General features: G+C 50.2%; 1 protein-coding gene across 4 annotated transcripts in view; it reads left to right on the top strand.

The window, feature by feature from the left end:
• The first annotated feature begins 1326 nt into the window (after positions 1–1326).
• The window catches only part of SLC1A7 (solute carrier family 1 member 7), a 54591-nt gene continuing 34002 nt past the window's right edge, over positions 1327–21915 (top strand). For all 4 annotated transcript variants that reach the window (XR_003120909.1, XM_025395113.1, XM_025395105.1 and 1 more), the window contains exons 1-2: positions 1327–1644; positions 9472–9551. Coding sequence is in view for 3 of the 4 variants with exons in the window: in XM_025395113.1 (XP_025250898.1) it covers positions 1468–1644; positions 9472–9551 (257 nt within the window). In the remaining variant the exon portion in view is untranslated. The remainder of the gene's footprint in view (positions 1645–9471; positions 9552–21915) is intronic.

Genomic DNA, 21915 nt, shown 5'->3' with positions numbered 1-21915 from the left:
AATCAGAATCTTCCCAGTTGGGAGCTCCGTCCATGGCTTCAGAGCCTGTGCCCCAGTGCCCTCTCTCCACCTCTCCCCCACGCCCTGCCTTGGCCCTGTCCTCTTCATCCTCTGCCCCTGTCTCCTATGTCAGGAGGAGGAAGCCCCTGTGTGCACCCCACCCTTTACCTCCCACCCTCACTGCAGACTGCACTTCCCTCTCCCTGCTGCCTGCCGCCTGACTGCCCCTAATGAGATTACAGATCTCTGGTGAAATAGACGAGGGTTAATTCCCCCTGGCTTTACAGGACAGGGCAGGCCAGGCCACAAGAAATAGCAAAAAGACACCCTTTCTCCAAAGCACTAAGTGTGATAATGACCCTAAGAGTCTGTTCCCCTGTTCAGCACGCCAGGGTTCACACTGCACTTCCAAATACCCTCTGGGTGGAATCTTGTACCAGCTCTAACAAAGTAGATGCTGTTATCATCTCTATTTTACAGATGGAGAAACTGAGGCACAGTGAGATGAAATGCTTGTCTGAGGTCACACAGCTAGTAAGTGGCAGAGCTGGGACCTGAATGCAAGTCTCTTGGGCTCTGTCATCTGTAAAAAATAATAGGTCCAGAGAGCCTGCAGGGTGCCCAGCACCAGGCTTGAAACAGCCCTGAAGCATCTATGTCCTGTTTCCCGGTGAGTGGCACAGCCCACCTTTGAACTCAGGTCCCCTGGACTCGAATCTACATTCCCCGCAATACTGCCAAGCACCCTTGAACCTACCTGCCTGCTCATGTGGTGGAAACAGACTGGCCTGGCCCCGACTTCTGACCTCTATGACCATGGCCAAGGGACTGGCTCCTGGGGTCTCAGCCTCCCTTTCTGAAAAATGAAGGTGGGAACCCCGGGGTCTTTGGGACGATTCCCTATGATTAGCATAGGTAAGGCAGCCAGCACAGGACTGGCCCACAGCACATGCACTCACTCACCTCAGTTTCTTTATCTGTAAAATGGTGATATTGATAGTACTTATTTCTTGGGATTGGTGTTAGGATTAAATATGCCAGTACATGTAACTTTCTTCTAGAATGGCACCTGGGGCACAGCAAATGCTTAATTAATGTAGAGGATAACTGATGTCTTACTGTCTTGTTTTCGATTCTTTCTGGAAGTAAGCGGGGTAAAGAACAAACCAAGCAAGCGAATGTTCCTCTTGTTCCTCCCAGTACCTGCTCCACTCAACTGTTTAAAAGAAACGCTTGGCTTTGAGGGCTGAACTCCCAGACCACGTGGTCTGCTCTAATTTCCCAGGCCCTAATCTGCTCCCAGCTCCTAATGATGCAGCTGGTAATAGGATTGTGGCTTCCCTCTAGGGCGGCCACACAGGCCTGGCCGTGGGGCTGGCGACTGGTGTTAAGCAACTCTGACCACCTGCCTACTGAGGGGCTAGAGCCCTCAGCCCAGACCCTGTGCCCCCGGCCGGCCTCTTGTGCATGGAATGGTGCTGTGCCCCTTGCCAGCAGGCCAGGCTTGCCATGGTGCTGCATGCCATCTTGGCGCGGGGGAGGGACGTGTGCAGGCGGAATGGACTACTCATCCTGTCTGTGCTGTCTGTCATTGTGGGCTGCCTCCTCGGCTTCTTCCTGAGGACCCGGCACCTCTCACCACAGGTCAGCCACCCGGAGCATCTCGGGGTCCCCGTCCAGGAGGGGTGTGTGGGCCTGAGGGATCTGGGGTCACATTCTCGTGTCACAGCTCCCTGGTGCCATGACAGTGTGTGAGTCCCTCTGCCCCTCTGGGTCCCGGTTTTCTCATCGGTAACATGGGTGTGATAAACACTTTGCAGGACTAGAGGGAGGAACCAGTCACGTGGCTGGGGAGTGACTACAAACCTAGCACCACCAGGTGAGAAGAGGCAAGGGTGCCTCACGACGACAAACACAGGGCCAAGAGTTGTGGCGGGGAAAGAGGGGGGTCTTGTGTGAGTTCAAACAGGCACCAGAGAACACCTAAAGGTTGCTCAAATGACAAGAGATCCAGGAAGGGCGCTCTAGGCAGAGGTGACAGCAGGTGCCAGGTGCAGGGGCTGGAGCACAGAGGCCAGCTGGCCCATAAGTCCCATTGCCATGCGTGGGCTTGCAACAACCATGAGATGCTTTTGGGCAGAAGAGCGACAGGCCAGTTGGAGCTTGGGAGACCCCTCAGGTGCTGAGTGGAGAGGGGATGGTATCAAGGCAGGCAGGGGCCCGAGTAAGGGGCAGCTTGAGGGAGACCTGGTAGTGCAGATAAAAGGGATAGACGTGAGAACTGTTTTCAAAAGGAGAAGCTTCAGGATGTGGGGGCTGATTGGATGTGGGCTGGGGGACAGGAAGGGGAGCCAGGTCCCGGGTTTCCAGCCTGTGTAACTGCCATGGGGAAGCTGCCTTGCCTGGGAAAGAGCCCCTTTCCCTGTCAGCCCCCATCTCTTACAGAAGAGGGAGGGACATTCCCATGCTGTTAAAGAAAAAATCCTCTGCCACTTGTGAAACTGGTAAGGAAGGCTGTATGCAGGACTATTGTGGTGGGGGTAGGTATCAAGACCTCCTGGGGAGAGAGATGGGACCCAACCATAAAGACAACAAAGCCAGCTGGAGATTTACAGCCAGTGAGCAGAGGGAGGGGGTCGGGGACAGCAAATGGCTGCAGGAGACATCAGGGTAGGGGGATTCTTGCTGAAGGCAGGCCAGGGCTACCAGACATTGATCTGGGATGGGGAATCTGATCCAGTATCGGGATGCTGAAGGGTGAAGGATCCTCACTAAACTGACTTGGCAGGACTTTTGCTACAGTTGGACTATGCAGGCCAAAGACAAGGCCCAAGGACAAAGCCCAGTGGAAAAGAGGGCTCAGAGGAGACTATCTAAAGTGTGGTCAAGGAGAGAGCCTTTGTCAATGGGCTCCTGGAAGTGTCCCTATTCCCAGAAAGTCCTCTTCCCTGCTCTCTAAGGTCTAACGCTGTCTCTACAACTGGCGTCAGGCATGAGACTTTGTCTTCCATTAAAAGGAAAACACCCACTCCTGGAGAACTGAGCCACAACTATGGTGACCCTGTTAAGCCTCGAGCAGTTATTTAGAAAGAGGTGTGGACTCTGGAGGCAGAGAAACCCTGAACTTTGACTCTGCTAGCAAATGGCTGGGCAATATCGTCTCTCCTCCCTGGGCCTCAGTTTCTTTATCTGTAAAATGGGATATGGGGCAGTATATGTCTACTGGAATTGTTATGAGGAATAAACCAAGGATTCATTAGTGCCCAGCGTACAGTAGGTGCTTACTACATGTTACTCCCCCTCTCTCCCTTATCTACCTGTTAAAGTCCTGTCTACATCAGGAACCATCTCATCTCCCATAGCTGATGAAAAATAACTGTAACCCCACTGCTGGCCACCTGGCTTCAGAGCTGGCTATGTGGGTGTCTCTTTCTCCCACCAAGCTGCACACTGCTGAACAACATATGGGTTTGTTTGTTTGTTTTTAACCAAAACCTGAGCCTAGCCCTGTGTCAGGCACAGAGAGAACGCTCAACTATTTGCTGGATTAAACTGGCAATGGAACAAAAAATCTGCAATCTGTTCTCTTTAATTTTCCTCAGCAACAAAAATATATCTCCTGCAGGAAGATTATTTTGTGAAAACAAATTGGAATGCCTATTATTAAAAGCCAAACTCATCTGGGGCCTCCTTTGCCAAAGCTGCCTTTCCCATCTGTTTGGAAATGCAAATGTATTCCGGTCTGGATTAACCTGCCAGATAAATTGAAGGAAGGATGTAGAGGCTTAGAACAATTATTTGGCAGGAACTGGCTTTCTCAGCATCTTACTTTGAAATCTGGGATTTCTCTGTTTGATCTCTTTGCCTGTGACTCAGAAACTAAACCCTTCTTGTTTTGTAAGCTTATGCAACAGGCAAAAATCATAAACAATTTGGAAAATGGTAGAATGTTCTATTTGTGAAAAGAATTTACAAAATCACAGGATTTTGTCTTGGGATATGAGTATCTCATTTAAAAATACTGAGCATTTTGAGACTTCAGTTAAACCATGGTAAATTACAGTTGTATCCATTTTTTTCCCTCCTTCCTAGAATTCCACTAACATTTTAGTAATGGGATTTTTAAAAGATAAAACCACCAAGAATAAAGGGAATATAAAAGGAGACAGTTGAGAAAAGAAATCGAGAGGCTACAACAAATTAGACAATATGGAGGTGGGTGGAGCTTATGACCTTGTTCACAGAAAGCTGGAATCTTAGTCAGTCTGTGGAAGTCGATACCAAGCCAGTTTGCCTTGTAGACTCCAGAACATAAAAGAGCAAGATGCTGCACTAGGCAGGGTGAGGCTGGGGTTGAAAGCCCAGGCATGGTTTGGAATTTTGTAACCAGAGCAGTTAGACCCCTAGGGACCTTCCAGTTCAGTTGGGGGACTCATCCACCCATCTCCACCCCACTGCCTGCCCCAAAGAACCAGAGAAGCTGGACTTGGGGGTATTGGGCCACCCCTGTGTGTGTGGGGGAGAGGGCCATGCTGAGGCACCTACTTCAAACTAATTAGCAGACATTTTCATCTGAGTGGGGTCCCCAGCACAGTTTCAGATCGCTGTCAGCTGAGCTTAGGCACCATGTCATTCCTCAGGCAAAAGCAAGAAGAGACTTCTCTCACTGAAGCCTCAGAGAAAAGATCTCTAAATTCTGCTATAAAGGAGACTCCTCTACCATCCCACACAGCCCCAGTGAAAAAGCCAGATCAGCACCTGTCGCCCTGCCCTGAGGGCCGTCAGTTGACAAGCCCCACTCATACACGCAGAAGTTCAGCACTTCAAACTTACATATGAGCTGAAAGCCACGCCACCAGCAACGTGAGGAGACTGCTAACGTGAAACAGAGTAAACGAAGAGAAAAGGGGGTCTCTAATGAGAGAAACAAAGAGAAAAGGGGGTCTCTAATGAAGCAGAGACAAGGTGGGGAGGAGAAGGAAGCTTTGTAAATCTCCTCTTAAGCTTTCCGGAGTGAAGATATAGTTACCGTACAACAGAGGGGATGCAAACAGAAGGAACAATCAGAGAACAGAAAAGAATCTGGGGAAATTAAAAATAGAAGAACTAAGATAAAAATGTGAGTAGCTGCCCAACACATAGAAAGGATAAATACTCAAAGTGTTGGAGACCCTGAATACCCTGATTTGAACATTACACAGTGTATGTAGCAATATACCAACTGTACCCCATAAATATGTACAAATATTATATATTAATAGAAAAACTTTGGCTAGACCTGGTGGCTCATACTTGTAATCCTAGCACTTTGGGAGGCCAAGGCGGGTGGATTGCCTGAGCCCAGGAGTTCAAGACCAGCCTGGGAAACATGGCGCGAGACCCCCATCTCCAAAAAAACCCATTAATGTCAATAACTGGGATAAAGTTGTAGAAATCTCCCAGAAACTAGAACAAAAAGAAATGAAAATAGAAAAGAAAACATATGAAAATTAGAATGTTCAATGTCCAGCTACCTAATGACACTTTTAGAGAGAGAGCTAACAGAAGAAAAATAGAGGAGAAACAGTTTGCAGAGAATCTAAGCAGTTTCTCAGAAGTGAAAGGTAAGCATAGCACTGTCAATTTTGTTTAAAAAAGAAAGAAAACCCCATATTATGGCCCATCACCATGAAATTACCAAACAGTGGAGATAAACAGATGATCTTTGGATGGTTCTGGTGGAATAAAACCAACATCATTTAAGGAACATCATTTAAGGAATCAGAATGACTTTGAACACCGTAAGCAAACTAGAAGCTAGAAAACAAAGGAGAAACATCTTCCAAACCTGAGGGGAAATTATTTCCAACAAAGTGTCTCACATATGCTATTATCAGAGGTAAAGGTAGAATAAAGGCATTTTTACTCAGGTAAGGACTCAGAAAAGTTTATCTGCCATCCACTATTACTCAGAAAGCTACCAAAGGAGATGTTTCAGCAAAACAAGGAAGTAAACCAAGAAGACAAGGGATCCCAGAAACAGGGGGCCCTCTAAAGGATAAGTCCCAGAATGACAATCAAGAAGGGAACCATGACAAGCACTGGGCCTAGAAAGCAGTCAGTCCAAACTGGAGCAGGAAGGTGGAGAGCTCACGGACCAAGGTCCCAGGCAGGATAAAAGAGAACCAATGTGCTTGAGAGAGCAGAAAATACTATCATTAGGTAGTTTAGTAGACATGTTAAAATGTTTGGAAGAAATTAGTGGGTGATTCCCAGAAAGCAAGACAAATAAAAATCAGTCAATTAACTTTAGGCTACAAGCAAGGCGGCATGGTTGTAGTACATTACTTGGCTCAACGGTTAAGCACTGTTTGACGATCAAAACATTGTAAATCTTGACTATTGATTTACCTAAAAATTGATATAAATATAATGGTGAAATAGGTGGAGAGAAAGGGAGTAAGAACTAAGTTTTCATCAATCATGGCAGAGAAGTTGATAGATGTCAAAATGATGAATCAAGAAATAGCATTATGACCATATTATCTAGAAATACTGATACTATGGCAAACAGCTAGAAGAACTGGGCATGTTCACTACTGGTAAGTTGTGAGATAGGGATAGAGAAAGATGAGGAAAGAGCTGCCTTTTTATCAGTAGAGCACTGTTTTACTTATTTATTTTTATTTTTATTTTTTTAAGATAGAGTCTCCCTCTGTCGCCCAGGTTGGAGTGCAGTGGCGCGATCTCAGCTCACTGCAACCCCTGCCTCCTGGGTTCAAGCGAATCTTGTGCCTCAGCCTCCTGAGTAGCTGGGACTACAGACACACACCACCATGCCCAACTAATTTTTGTATTTTTAGTAGAGACGGGGTTTTGCCATGTTGGCTGGGCTGGTCTCAAACTCTTAACCTCAAGTGATCCACCTACCTTGGCCTCTCAAAGTGCTGGGATTACAGGCATGAGCCACCGAGCCTGACTATTAGAGCACTTTTAACGTAAAGAATACATGTGGGTGCCAGGCGCAGTGGCTCACGACTATAATCCCAGCACTTTGGGAGGCTGAGCTGGGAGGACTGCTTGAGTCCAGGAGTTTGAGACCAGTCTCGGCAACGTAGTGAGACCCTGTCTCTACAAAGAATACAAAAATTAGCTGGGCTTGGTGGCACACATCTGTGGTCTCAGCTACTCGGGAGCCTGAGGTGTGAAGATTGCTTGAGCCCAGGAGGTGGAGGTTGCAGTGAGCCAAGATCGCACCACTGCACTCCTGCCTGGCTGACAGAACGAGGCCCTGTGTCAAAATATAAAAGAAAAAGAAAAAAAAAAAAATATATATATATATATATGGACTAAAGTTAATTAAAAATATATCGTTGGCAGGGTGCGTGGCTCACACCTGTAATCCTAGCACTTTGGGAGGCTGAGGAGGGCAGATCGCAAGGTCAGGAGATTGAGACCATCCTGGTCAACACGGTGAAACCCCGTCTCTACTAAAATACAAAAATTAGCTGGGCATGGTGGCACATGTAGTCCCAGCTACTTGGGAGGCTGAGGCAGGGGAATTGCTTGAACCTGGGAGGCAGAGGTTGCAGTGAGCCAAGATGGCACCACTGCACTGCACTCCAGCCTGGCAACAGAGCAAGACTCTATCTAAAAAAAAATATATATATATATATGTGTGTGTGTGTGTGTGTGTATATATATATATATATATAGAGAGAGAGAGAGAGAGAGAGAGTCATGATGGGTATATTTCTTTAAAAAGCAGATTTTCTGGTGCATTGGAAATGGTAGCAGTATAGGACTAGGAGGCCTGATTCCTGGTCCTGTGCTGCGGTTAACATTGGGTGGGCCCGTCACCTCCCTTTTGCGGTTCAGCTTCCTCATCTATCACATGAGTGGGCTGGGCTAGAAGATCTCAAGAGTCCCCTCATAGCACCAACATTCGATGATTTGGAGGTTTTTAAAGCATCAGATCATTAACCAAGTATGTTTGGCTTTGGTTAAAAAAAAAAAAAAAAGTTGCAAGTACAACAATTTAACTTGGATGATGTTTGAAAGTCCATTTGCCTGCCTCGCCCACAACCTCACCCTCTGAAGAAAGTGGCCCCACGCCAGAGTTGCCAGAGTAGCAACACTGAATTAAGTTAAAAAATTTTTTAAAAACAGCACACCCAGATAAACTGGAATTTCAGATAAACAGCAATTTTTTTTTTTTTTTTAAGTATAAGAATGAATTACACGTTGTTATCTGAAAGTCAGATTCAACTGGGCTTAGCAGCCCTTCTGCTTCAGGTATCAGGTCCTGGTCACATGGCTGTTACTTGGGAGACAGCTTATTGGGCAAGGAATTGGCTCCTTAGTCAAAGATCCGTGGACAGGCTGGAGCCAGTGGCCTAGGAAGGAGTCAGGCCTAAGAACTCTGCTAAAGGGGGCTGTTTCTACTGCATGGTGTCGCACCCATTCAATCTGATCCTCTCTCTCAGCATTTTCGGGGAGAAGCGCTAGAGAATGGACCCAAAACAGATGGAGAAACTGACTTGCAAGAAGGCCATGGTCTGCTTAGGAGTGGGTCTCCTCACCAGCTAGGCTGGGGATTTCTCGGGGCAGGAACCCTGCCTAGTTCATGTTGGGGTGCTCACCATGATGCCTGGCGTGATGCGGGTTGAATGAACGCGTGAGCGGTACTCGGCTCTGTCCTCTCATCACTTGCCATCTGCTACACGAGAGAGATTTTATTCCATGGCTAGGCCAGATGCGTGGTGCAGATGGGAGGAGAGCTGTTATTCACAGGATTATCGAACATTTACTGTCATCCAGGCGCTGTGCTAAGTGCTTGCATGCATTCTCCCGTTTAAGTCCCCCAATGACCCAGTGAGGCAGAGTAGTCCCCCCTTATCCACTGTTTCACTTTCTATGATTTCAGTTACCAGTGGTCTGAAAATGGGTGAGAACAGTACTGTAAGCGATTTTAAGAGAGACCACATTCACATAACTTTTATTACAGTATCTTCTAATCGCTCCATTTGATTATTAGTTACTGTTAATCTCTTACTGTGTCTAATTTATGAATTACATTTTATCGTAGGTATGTACATATAGGCAAAAAACAACATCCATAGGTTCAGTCTCTGTGGTTTCAGGCATCCACTGGCAGTCTCGGAACACGTCCCCTGAGAATAAGCAGGGACTACTGTAGTTATTACCCTCATGTTATAGACGAGAAAAATGCAAAAACTCAGAGTGGTCACAGAAGATGCTTAAGGCCACACAGCTTTTGGTGGATTGGTGGTGGTGGTGGTGGGGGGGGTGGTGTTTACCAGGATTGGAACCCAGTTCTGTGGCTCCAAAGCCATTTCTTTCTCCATGGACTCTGCTGCCATGTGCTAGACAGGGGAGTCAGATGGGATAGTGCTTCAAAGACTGTGAAGAATGGAGCCACTGTGCAGTCTACATCTCTTGCTATAACCCCAGTTCTTACTGTGTTTTCAGGAAATTAGTTACTTCCAGTTCCCTGGAGAGCTCCTGATGAGGATGCTGAAGATGATGATCCTTCCACTGGTGGTCTCCAGGTGAGAGCGGAGTTTCGGCCAGGCGGTCTGGAACCAGGAGGGGAGAGGATGGCTTCTGTTGCTGCCCTGCTCCCGCTGTGGGTGGCTGAACAGCAACCACAGGCCGTGGGAGGAGTGTGACTTCAGAGCCTTTATGGGTGGTGCTGTGGGCTGCTGGCTTCTGAGTCATTTAGTGGCCCCAGTTGTTGGTTCCATCCAGTAGAATTTTTCGTGGGCAGAACAGGTGATTTGGAGTCAAAGGACATGACCTGACTCCAAGATAACTCAAGGCCAGGGAATTGAGGGATGACTTCCCAGAGGAGGGGCTGTTCATGGTGACGCAGCAAGGCCTGGAGAAAAGAGAACTAACTCTGATGATATTCCAGTGATCATATCCTGGCTCGGCTGTGTAACTTTGGACACATTATCTCACCTCTCTACGCCTCAGTTTCCTCATCTGTAAAATGGGAACAACAACACCTACTTTGAAGGGTTTTCATGAAGACTATGTGCTTGTGTATCTGAGCACTCAGGAGGTTGGGACTTGGGACAAGAGAGGGACAGTGGGAGATGAATTTGGAGGGTGAGCTCTTGCCCAGTCATGAAAGACCTTGAACACCAGGCTGAAGAATTCAGACCTCACCCAGTAGGGTGCAGGCCACAGAAATCATGGGAGATCACTTGGTCCCTTTCACTGATGTGCTAGGGTGACCTTGAGCAACCCTATCCCTGTCCAGGCTTTGAGTTTTCCAGATGCATAACGAGTGGCTGCTCCAGTTGGTGTCTAAGAACCTTTGCTCTGAGGCCATGAGAAATCTTCATCTTCCAGGACTCCTCTGCAGACAGGAAAGAGGGTGAGCCTCTGCATGGGCTCTGCCTCCCGGCCTCCCTGCTGCTGAGCAGTGAGCCAGCTCCTCGGCCCTCTCCCCTTTGTGAAGTAGAGATAATCCCCAGGCCAAGGGCGCTTTGTATTTTCTGCACAGAGGCCTTTGCAAGCAGCATTTAAATCTCTCAGGACTCAGCCTTCAAGGCTCTGCTGAAATGCTACCTCCCTCAGGAACCCTTCCCTGACTCCTCAACTCACTCTAGTGACTGTCTCCTCTTGCTACATCTTTGGAGTCATTCACTGAGCCAGTGCATCTGTCAGGGTCAGCAGTCCTCTATGTTGCTGAATCTGTACGACACGTCCGGTTCCTCCACATGGCCTCTCCACAGCCATGGGTGCAGCTGATTACTCTTGCCCTCATGAAATGCCCTTCCCTGTGGACTCACACTCTCCTTTTTGCCTGCTTTCTGCCCATCCATCCTGGCCTCTCTCCTTCTACTCAATCTCCAAATGTTCAGTTTCTCCAGCCTTTTCTCATCTAATTTCATAGCTTTAATGTACCACCTACAAGCCCAATGCCCGCAGATGGAGATCTTCCCAGACCTCTCCTCTGAGCTCCATGCTTCATTAGCCAACTGCCTATTTGACATCTCCACTTGGATGTTTCACAAACATTTCAAGTTTTGTTTTTTTTGAGACAGGATCTTGCTCTGTCGCCCAGGCTAGAGTGCAGTGGCACAATCTCAGCTTACTGCAGCCTTGGCTTCCTGGGTTCAAGTGATCCTCCCACCTCAGCCCCCCAAGTAACTGGGACCACAGGCGCGCATCACCACACCTGGTGATTTTTTTGTATTTTTTGTAGAGGCTGGGCCTCACCATGTTGCCCAGGCTAGTCTCAAACTCCTGAGCTCCAGCAATCCACCTGCCTCAGCCTCCCAAAGTGCTGGGATTATAGGCATGAGCCACCGTGCCCAGCCACACTTCAAGTTTAATGTCACCAACTTGAAGTTTTACCCAGAAAACTGCCTCCTTTTCCTGTTTTCTTCTTGTCCGCAAATGGCAGCTCCATCACCCAGGTCTTCCATCAGGCCTGTCGTTGGCTATCCCCTTTCTCTCAACCCCACAGCCCCATCTGCAGCTCCAGCGGATTCTGCCTACTCAGTCGAAGAATGGAGCTTCCTCCCCACCCTACAGGCCAAGGCACTCTCTTCTCACATCCAGACTCCACCACGACCTCACTGGTCTCCTCGCCTCACTTCTTGTCCCCTCCCATCCATTCCACCCAGTGGCTAGAAGGATCTCGAGAAAAGTAGATTGGGCCCTGCCCCTCATTTACCTTCAACGGCTTCCATGACATGTAGACTCAATCTGCAGACCATTAACCTGGTCTAGGAGGCCCTGCGTGATCTGCCCTGCCCATCCCACCTCATTCCGTGTCACACACTCCAGTCCCCACCAGCCTCGAGTTCCCTAAGCAGACCAAGCCCTTACCACCTCAGGGCCCCCACACATGCTGTTCCTTCCTCTGGAACACGCTTCCCCAACATCTTATACCTCTTCTTCCTCCTCTTTTTTTCCATCTCAACTTGCACATCATCTTCTTAGGAAGGCCCTCCCCACTGACCCCTTCACGCCACCCTGGCTCTCCCTCACTGTACCCCGTTCCCATATCATATATTGTCATTCTACATGCATTCACTTGTTGATTAGTTTCTTTATCTCCCATTGGGCTGTCAGCTTTGCAAAGTTAACGAGGCTACTCTGCCTAGATTCAACTCTGTGTTGTCAGCACCTAGCCAAGTGCCAGGCACATAGTAGGTGCTTATTAATACTGGTCAAGTGAATTAATGAATGGATCCAGCAATCATGCATTGTGCTTTCTGGACACTTGGCCCTGTGCTGGGTGCTGCAGACACAGAGATTATGGAGAGATTGTCCCTGTCTCTGGAGAGACTATCTTGTGGTGTTCACAGACTGCTGGGAAGACTGACAGGAACATAGACAATCACTGAACAGCTAAATAAGTACACTGGTAGAGGAAGCTAGGACCCTTGGCAGCAGCTCTGTCTGCCCTTTCCTGCTGACTGTCCTAACTGCCTGGGCGTTGCCCCTCTCTCAGAACAGAAGCACCTTAGAGGCCATTGTGTGGACCCTGGAATCACACAGCCTGGCCTTGCTATGTATTACCTGTGTGGCCTTGGACAAGTCACTCAAAACAAACCACAAAAATCCTGTTCGGAAGTCAGAGGCCTGGGTCCTCAACCTGCCTCCTGCTCAAGCGATCATGCGATCTGAGGTGAGGCCCCAACCCTGGGCTTCTTTACCCAGCAACAAAGGCCCGTCCAGCTCTCCACTTTCTGGCTCTCAAATGCCTGGTCTCCCTCCACCAGACTCAGTGTTCTCTTGGCTGGAAATGCATGTGGTATTAAGTTGAGAAAAGCCAGGACGTGTTCATACATTTCATTTGTTTGTTATAGAGTTTGGACTGGTGCAGAGCAACCGTGTCACTGAGAAATGGAACTGCTTTAACATTTTCCTACGAAGGGAGAATTAAACCTTCATGGGGGAAATATGACGCATTTCTGAGCCCTAAAACCCCTCATTCCTGAACTCTCTCTCCTTTGGCCTCAAACTGGCCTATTATCCATGCTGGCCAGGAGTCCATCCACACTGTGCCCTGAGCTCTTGCTCTTGGCCAGCCCAGGGCTGGGTGTCCCTGCCTTTGAGGAACAGCCACTCTTGTGTGAGGTTGTTACTCAGCGCAGGGCAAAATCACCAGAGCCGCTTTGAAAAATTCAGATGTCAGGCCTGACCCTGAGCTGACTGAACCAGAACCCCAAAGGGTCCAAGCAGAGGTTTGCTTTCAGAGCTCCAAAAGTGTTCTGAGGATTTTAAACCTCCTGATTGTCCTGGGGTCAGACCTTCTGGCTCCACATCTTCGGAGCCCAGCAGGAGGCTGTGGTACTCCCATCCCCAGGGGCTCCACGCGGTGACCCAGGAAGGCAAGGTTTTCTGCAGTGTGACCTGGCTACAGGGCAGTGGCGGGAGGGCAGGGGTTACATTTGGGCTCACCAGCTTCCAGTTCTAACCACCTGCAGGTCTGGGCCTCAAAGCCTGGCTCCCATGACATCTGTTCCCACCTTCTCTCCAGGACAAACAGCCACCCTTTCCCCACACCAAGCCCTGGAACAAGGCTGGTCACCCATTAGTCCCACAGCATGCCACAGGGGTCTGTCTCCACACTCCTGTTCCTGCCCAGCTCCTGCCATGCACACCCTCTTTTAATTTAAAGTCTCACTCTGTATTCAAGACCTGTCTCAAGGTTCTGTGTGGGAAGTCCTTTCACCTCCCCGCTGGTTGGTAAAATAGATGATGACCTGTCTCCAATGCTGACGCTGTGTGTGACCTACATGAGCTGAGTGTCGTTAGCTCAGTGACCTCGCGGTCACAGCTGGCATGCCACACAACGGGGGACAGGCATTTTTTAGTCCACTAGTGACGTCTATGTGAGCAAAAAAACTAGCACCCCTATGTGGGAGAGGCACTCATCTCACTGAACAAGAAGTGCCCCTGTTAAGGGGTCAGGCCGGTGGCGTGGCCCGCTCTGTGGGCAGGGTCACGTGCATCTTTGTTTTTGTCTGAGATCCCAGGAGGGGATCAGGTCATTGACTCCTCTGCCTTTCACACTGACCTCTGCCAGGTACTCAGCGTGACAGATTCGTTCAGAGGCTGGAGAGCTAAACAACAAGCAAAGGGAGGTGGTGAGGTGTAAAGAAGTGTGGGTGACTGCAAGGGTGGATGTGAGGGCTGAAAGGCCCCTGGGCTGTGATGGAGGGGTCACAGACACACCTTGCTCTGGAGAAGGGAGGCCCAGTGGGAGGGCAATGGGGCCAGGAGGGTTGGAGCCAAGTTCAGTCACTCTTCCCATAATCTGGCATCTTCCAGCTGTGGGCTCCTTTTTTCTAGAATTTCTCCGGCCCAGCCCCTGGCCCAAGTCCCTCCTCAGACAGGTGTGCTTCAGTCCAGCTGAGTGCAGCCCACGCTTGACCAGTGGTGGCTTTATCTGTCACAATGTGGCAGGGGAGCAGGCAGCATGGGCGAGGGTGGCTGAAATCTGCAAAGGCTACAGGGCAGGAACAGGGCTTTGGAGTCACTCTCTAGACGTGCAGATGTAAACAAGCCTTTTAGCATCTGAGCCTCAGTGTCCTTATCTATAAAGTGGGAATAATACCTCCCTCACAGGGTTATTATGAAAAGTAAATAAGAGAATGTACGTGAAGACCCAGCATGGCTCCTGGTACATTATGGATGTCCCATGTTTTTCTTTCTTCTTTTTCCTTTTCTTTTTCTTTTTTCTTTTTTTTTTGAGACAGAGTCTCACTGTGTTGCCTAGGCTGGAGTGCAGTGGTGTGATCTCAGCTCACTGCAGTCTCCGCCTCCCAGGTTCAAGCAATTCTCCTGCCTCAGCCGCCCAAGTAGCTGGGATTACAGGCGCGCACCACCACGAGGCAAATTTTTGATTTCTTAGTAGAGACGGGGTTTCACCACGTTGGCCAGGCTGGTCTCAAACTCCTGACCTCAGGTGATCCACCCACCTCGGCCTCTCAAAGTGCTAGGATTATATACGTGAGCCACCATGCCTGGCAGATGTCCCATGTTTTTATAACTTATTAAAGCATCACCAGGCTCCTCAGATGTGTCATGAATGCTCCCCCAGCCCGTGGCCACCTCTGTCCCTCCTCTCAGCAGGAAGCTCCTTGGATGGCCTCTTCCATCTTCATGGTTCTAATTAGCAGCGGCAGCTCACCTATCCCCTGCCCTGGAAAGCCACCCTTGACTGAAGCACACCCGGCTGCTCCCTCAACACCAGTACAGACCGTGCAGCATGCCCTGCTTCACTGGAGTCATGCATACCTGCACATCCACAGGGCCTCCATGGGGGCACTGGCCGGGTCCCGCGCCTCTCCATGATGCACTCACCTGGCGCCCAGAGCCATTTCTTGTGCCATGGCAGTCAAAGCCTCCTTCTCTGTCATGAATTCCTATTCTTTTTCTTTTTTTTTTTTTTTAAATTGAGACAGGGTCTCGCTCTGTCCTCAGGCTGAAGTGCAGTGGCATGACCACGGCTCACTGTAACTTTGAACTCCTGGCCTCAATCGATCTTCCCGACTTAGCCTCCCAAGGAGCTAGGACTACAGGCACACGCCACCATGCCCAGCTAATTTTTTTAAATTTTGGGTAGAGATGGGGATCTCACTATGTTGCCAAGGCTGGTCTCGAATTCCTGGGCTCGAGGAATCCTCCTGCCTTGGCCTTTCAAAGTGCTGGGATTACAGGCGTGAGCCACTGCACCTGGCCCAATTCCTATTCTTACTGCCTCTTGCTTTTCTCTGCCCTTCACTCCTACAACCAAGCAGCCTTCATCAGCTTCCCATTCACATGAGCATTCCTTGCTCCAAGTAGTACCTTCAGCTGTCTCCTGGTCCTCTGTGTGTATATCTGTGTATTTGTTACCATTGCTGTGTAACAAATTATCACAAACTTAGTGACATAAACATACTTCATGGTTGCCTCAGTCCCTAGGTCAGCAGTCTGGGCAGGCTTGGCTGAGTCCTTAACTCAGAGTCTCAGGCTGCAATCGAGGTGTCCTCTGGCTCTGTTCTCATCCGGAGGCCCAACCAGGGAGAATCTGCCTCTATGCTCCCTCAGGTATGGACAGAAGTGATTCCCCATGGCTGCTGCCTGAGGGCCCAGCATTGACAGCTGTGCTGTGGAGCCACTCAGGTCCTAGAGGCTGCCTGCAGCTCCCTGCCCAAGCCGTCTTCACAGGCGGCTCACAGCGTACCACTATAGGTCATCGAGGCCAGCGGGAAGCCCTGTCCTCGCCAGTCTTCTGAGTCAAAGTCTTCTACCACATAACCACAGGGAGACATCCCACCACCTTGTCACGTTCTCATAGAAGTCACAGGCACTGCCACACTGGGGGAGGAGGATACACCAGGGCTCAGGTTGTCAGGGTCACCTGAGTGCGTGTCTACTTCCTTCTCTCTCCCGGAACCTTCCTTCTCTCTTCCTCTGTCCCCAGAGCAGCCGGATGTCTTTCGGAAGTCACTTCTGCTCACCTCTCTCCCTGGAGCCGGCTTGGGTTGGGTGGAGCCTCTGCTCAGCTTCTGTCCAAGTAGCTCATCAAGAAATTTCTTCTGAACAAGGACTGCTCCCTTACTGTAAAAGTAATTCTGAAGAATATAACTCTCTCCCTTTCATCTGATTTCTCATTGCCCCGTACAGGGCCTGCTACTGCCGGTGCCTGATCAATACATTTTCAATGAGTAAGAAGCGGCGGAGGGCAGCAGCAGCAGAGTTCAGGGAAAGCCTCACCACCAGCATTTGAATGGGCCCTGGAAGACAGTTAGGAGCTGACCTTTAAAGATGTTTTCATGTTTTAAAAAATTAGATAAAGCCCTGGCAACATAGTGAGACAGACCCCATCTCTACAAAAAAAAAAAAAAAAAGCTTTTAAAATTAGCCAGGCATGATGGTGGGCACCTGTAGTCCTGGCTACTTGGGAGGCTGAGGTGGGAGGATTGCTTGAGCCCAGAAGGTTGAGGCTGCAGTGAGCCATGTTAATGCCATTGTACTCCAGCCTGGGCAGCAAAGCAAGACCTTGTCTCATAAAAAAAAAATTAGATAAGCAAATTACAAACATTTTGGATAACAGAGAAGAAATCATCCTCTCCACATTGCTAATTCTGCCACTGTGATTTCTTCTCCATAAAGTTTGTTCTTATTCTTTCTGGTGAATTCACCAGATGCAGGGTGAGGTCCTTGGCTGATGGGATCAGAAGCCCAACTGTCTGGGCCCCAGAGCGGGTTGGGTCTGTCCCCCGATGCTAATAAGGGGCAATCAAATATGACAAATACCCATTTATTCATTCCCAGAGATCAAGACACCTGCCAGCGAGGACAGTCATCTGCAGGGTCTGGCTAGAGGCTCTCTATGGGCTCACCATGCAGGGAACCCACTGGTTAAATCTGCTTGCTAGTGGGTCCATTTAATTATTTAATTGTATAACCCAGTGTAACTCCAGATTTACCATTTTCAGTTTATTTCAGCCCTCCCCACCACCCCCGCCTTATAGTGGAGTCCCATCATGTGTGCATTTAACTTAAGTGAATTCAATTACATTTGCTCTGAAAAAGGGAGAAAATCATTTAAATGAGACAGGAGACTCCTTCTTCCAAGGGCTCTGCCCCAGGTGAGGGCCACGAGAGAGGAGGGCCTGAATTGCCTCCACTGGCCTCAGTGCCCAAGAACCTGCCACACAGTGAGCACCTCCCTGAAGCCAGGGAGTTTCCAGGGCCTGCAGAGGGGCGGTGTTTTAGATCAGGCCTCTAAGTGTATGCCGACGGTCTCATCTGGTGTTTGCTTAAAGAAACAGCAACCCACTGCAAGGCTGGAAGGAAAACTGTCTTGAATGCACGTACACAAAACTATACCTCCTGGACTCTATGGGCAACTTTAGAGAGTTTCAAGGGCAAAATTAATTATGCTTGGTTTTTGCTTTATTGAAACTGAATACACTGAATATGGTCCTACTCCCCTGTACAAGCAGGAAGCCCAGTGTCTCCCTCTGGAGGCCTCCACTCCATGGCCACAGTCAGCTTATTTCATTCAGTGGAAGCTTCTGGTGTAAACAGAGCTGGAACATGGGGTCCTGCCACCAGCTCTGCTGCTCTGGTTCCCTCCACGTGGTGGCCCTGTGGAACGCAGGTCCTGCGTGGTCTGGTGGAAGTCTGCACACTGCCCCTTGCACGTGCACAAGGCTGCTCAGGCCACAGATGCCTCCAGACCCCTAGGTCACCCCAAGTCACCCCAAAGTGCTCGATAATTGTCCCTAAATCAGCCTCAGTCATGTCCTGAGATCAACTCCCTGGGAGTTGAGCCCCAATTCCCTTTTCCCTCCTACTGGGTTCATTTTGGGGGCCTTGAGTGCCAGGCCATCTCGGCTGGGGGACTCTAGCGAACCCTGGTGCTAACTTCAAATCACAGGGAACCAGGGCTCAGGTCTTAGTCTTTTTCCTCTCAGAAGGCCCTGATCCTCTGGTGCAAATGGGCACAGTTTTCCATAACTCTGCAGATGTCAAGTTCTCAAGGAGGGGGTTTCCATCAAACCACAACAGCACCTCCCTTCCCCGGACAGTGCTGCCTTCTCATCCGACATTTGCTGCTCAAAGATTCTTTGCAAAATAAAATTGCCTGCAGGGGAACTTGCTCTGTCCACCCACGAACAGAGAAGCCTTGGACAAAAATTAGAAAATTCTGCCTCACATTACATTAGTATAGGAACGAATCGTCTAGACAGGACCTGCACTGGGGCCCCCCTCCCATGGGTTTGCCCTCCTCAGCTCTCTCCCGTGTGCTGCCACAGTTCACTAACGTCATGCCAACTACATCTTTATTTAGAAAAGTCAAGCCTTTAGGGCCTGAGAGCCTTACTTTCCCATTCTCCCCCCAGCAGGCCACTTGTCACTACCCCAATCCTTCTTGCTTTCAACTTACAGTGTAACCCAAAAAGTATCTTCCACAAAAATAAATCTGTAGCCTGCTTGCTTTGGTTTTCCCCCAACATGATGCCATAAGAATTTCCACGCTGCACCTTCACCTTGGCGATCCTGTTTCACTCTCCCACTCGGGAGGCACAGAGTTTGCAAAGCCCTTTTCCTGTCACAAGACACTTGGGAGGCCACTAAACTCTTGGGGGAGCTGCTCTGCCCCAGAACTGTGGGTTCATCTTGAGTTCACCCTCTTAGACTCAGCCTTAAAATAGGCACAGTGCTGTCTGCTAATTTACAAAGCAGGTCCCAGCAGGTGCTGCGTGTGTGTGTGTTTGCGTGCGTGTGTGTTTGTGTGTGCATGTGTGTTTGTGTGTGTGTGTGTGTGTGGCCCTTTATGGCCCCATTCCACTAAGGCTAGAGTTTGCACCTAACCTTGGGAAGTCAACTGAGCCTTGTTTTCACACATCCTCAGACAAGCTTGACACAAGGAATTAGGGGTAGGTCAGACCAGCATCTGGATCCAGCTAGAGCCTCCAATTCTCCGCTTGCTTTTTGCCAAACCCTTCTCTCCCCTCATTCTTCAGTTTCTTAAACCAGGCGTCGTTCAGGGGAAACTGAATCCATGTGTTTGTGATTCACTAGGGCTGCGCATGGTAGAGTGTTCTGTGAGCTCCACATCACAGCAAAGACAGCCAAGTGTGGGTGTGGGTTTGTCTGTGAAGCTGTGTTGTGTGTGTGTGTGTGTGTTGTATTGTGTATGTATTGTTTTCCTTCCTATTTCTTGTAAGGACTTTAAACTGATTTTTCTTAGAATCAGGAAATCATGTTTGGCCAAAGAAACTCAACACTCCCTTCTCCCCTTCCTGAGGAACTCTAGTTTGGCAGAAAATTCCCCAACACCCACATTCTAACTTATTGGAAATGGGCCTGGGCCAAGCAGCCGTCAAAGTCTGGTTTGGGAGCCAGTGTGCAGGGGGCTGCCCGGACTCCCCAGGACAGGCCGTGAGCAGGAGGAGGCAGAGGAGCGGGTGGCCAGAGGGCCAAACCGGCACAGCCTGCGCTTCAGACGCTGCCCCCCGAGTCACGGGGCAGCCACAGTTCGGCGAGCTCCACGGAACCCTCTGGTGTGAGCCCTGGGACCTGCCTTTGGCCCTCCTGCCCAGTCAGATGATTTGCCTTACTCATCAAGAGGGGAAACGTGGCCCGCTGCGGGCTGCGGGTGGGGTCAGACCTCTAGCCTGGTGACTCCGAAAAACTCCCAGGCTGTATCCTGCACCACAGACTTCCATGCTCTCACTCCCTTCCAGTTAGAGAATTCCTGCTTGGCCTTTGAGGCTCCGTCCAGCTGTGCCCTCCTCTGGGAGGCCCAGCCCGATGCCCGGGGGGCTGGCCCTGCTCTGGCTGCTCAGTCACAGCCACCCCCACCCCCGGGTTGGTGTTGCTCTGCTGCAGGTCTCCCCACCTGCTGGCCAGAGCGCCATGAAGAACACAGACCCACCTCGTTCACTTCTGAGCCCCACAGCACCCAGAGCAAATGTTCAACACCGGGCAGGGTGAGCACATATCTCAGAACCTGGGGAGGTGGGCGAGGTTTTATTGTGCTGCCGCCCTTCTCTGTGGAGAACCACCGCGCTGGAGAGAGGCCCCCAGGATGGCCCCGCCCGCGCCCTGTGCGGGGCGGACTCCAGGGACCCTGCTGGTGCAGGGAGAGGAGGCAGGAGACCTGAATTTCCCTGACTCCTGACGGTCTTTGCCACATGGGCAAGGAAGGGGTGAGAGGTTCAGCTCACGTGGAGTTGGAAACTGGCCCTGGCCCTGATTACTTTAGGGAATGCAGCCTTCTTGGTGGGGAATGGTTGAGAATAGCTAGAAGTCTGACGGTGAGCTCTGAGGGCTGCAGCTGTGGCTCCTCCAGCATTTGCTCATTTGCTTTTGATCCAGTTCAACTTGTCATTTGCACAGGTCCCAGTGGAGCGCCCTCTTGGCACCCAGGCCTGGGAAGGAGGGACCTTCAGAGGACAGCAGGGCATGCCAGGGTAGCAGCACCCACTGCCCACGCTCTGAGCCCCATCCTCTCTCCCACCTTCCCTCCATGGAAATCAAGGTGGAGGCAAAGAGGTTTGGTCCATGTGGCTCCAGAGGGCTGGCTGGGCCCAATGTGGCCCAATGCTCTTCCCCGGAGGCAGATTTCACTGTGACACCAGGAAGGACTTCCTAATAAGCATCACCAGCTCATAGTGGAGGGGCTGACTCAGAAGGTAGTGAGTTCTCTGTCCTCTGAGATATGCAAGCAGAGGTGGTGGAGGAATTTCTGCCCTTGGGAGGGGGTGCTGAAACCAGATGGCCCAGACTTTAGCTAAGTGGGAGTCTGGGCATGCTGCCTCAGACCTCAGGAGGAGTCGGCTTGAGCGTGGGGCTTTGGCAGAGCCGTCTGGGAAGCATGACTTTGAGCTGGCGCTAATGGGCATGGTACTGGCTGTCAGCTGCTGGGCCTGCCTTCTGCTCAGGGGAAAGGAAGAGTAAGCCATGATGCTCAGGTGGACTGAAGGGACCCCTCTTGCCCACAAACCCCCAAAGCCTCCTTCCTGCGGCCTGTCTGGTGGACTTCCTGCAGCTGCATCCCAGGGCCAGCTGGGGAGAGCCTCTGCGGCTGGGTCAGCCGAGGCCAGAGCCCAAGGACTTGGCTGCAGGGCTTGGGGCTCCTCACTGTCCCTCAGGTCTTCCCAGTGCCAGGAGGTTGTGACTAGATGCTGTCATGCTAGCAGAGTAGGGCTTGAACCCACCTACTGTGTGACTTTAGCAAGTTGCTTGCACACCTCCAGTGACTGGGAGGTCACCACTTTTCAAGGTAGTTCCTGCCAGAGAAGGACAGCTCTGCCAGAAAGTTATTCCTGGCGCTGAGCTGAGAGCCCTAGGGCTTTTCCCGTCATCCCCAGCATTCCCAGGTCTGCTGTTCTCTGGACCACATAGCACCTGCCCTCCAGCCCCCCAGCTGCTCCCCCC

This window comes from Theropithecus gelada, chromosome 1, assembly GCF_003255815.1.
Source record: "Theropithecus gelada isolate Dixy chromosome 1, Tgel_1.0, whole genome shotgun sequence".
In the NCBI taxonomy this organism is placed as follows: Eukaryota; Metazoa; Chordata; class Mammalia; order Primates; family Cercopithecidae; genus Theropithecus; species Theropithecus gelada.
Note: the sequence above shows the minus strand (reverse complement) of the source record. Positions and strands in the feature narration are given on the sequence as shown.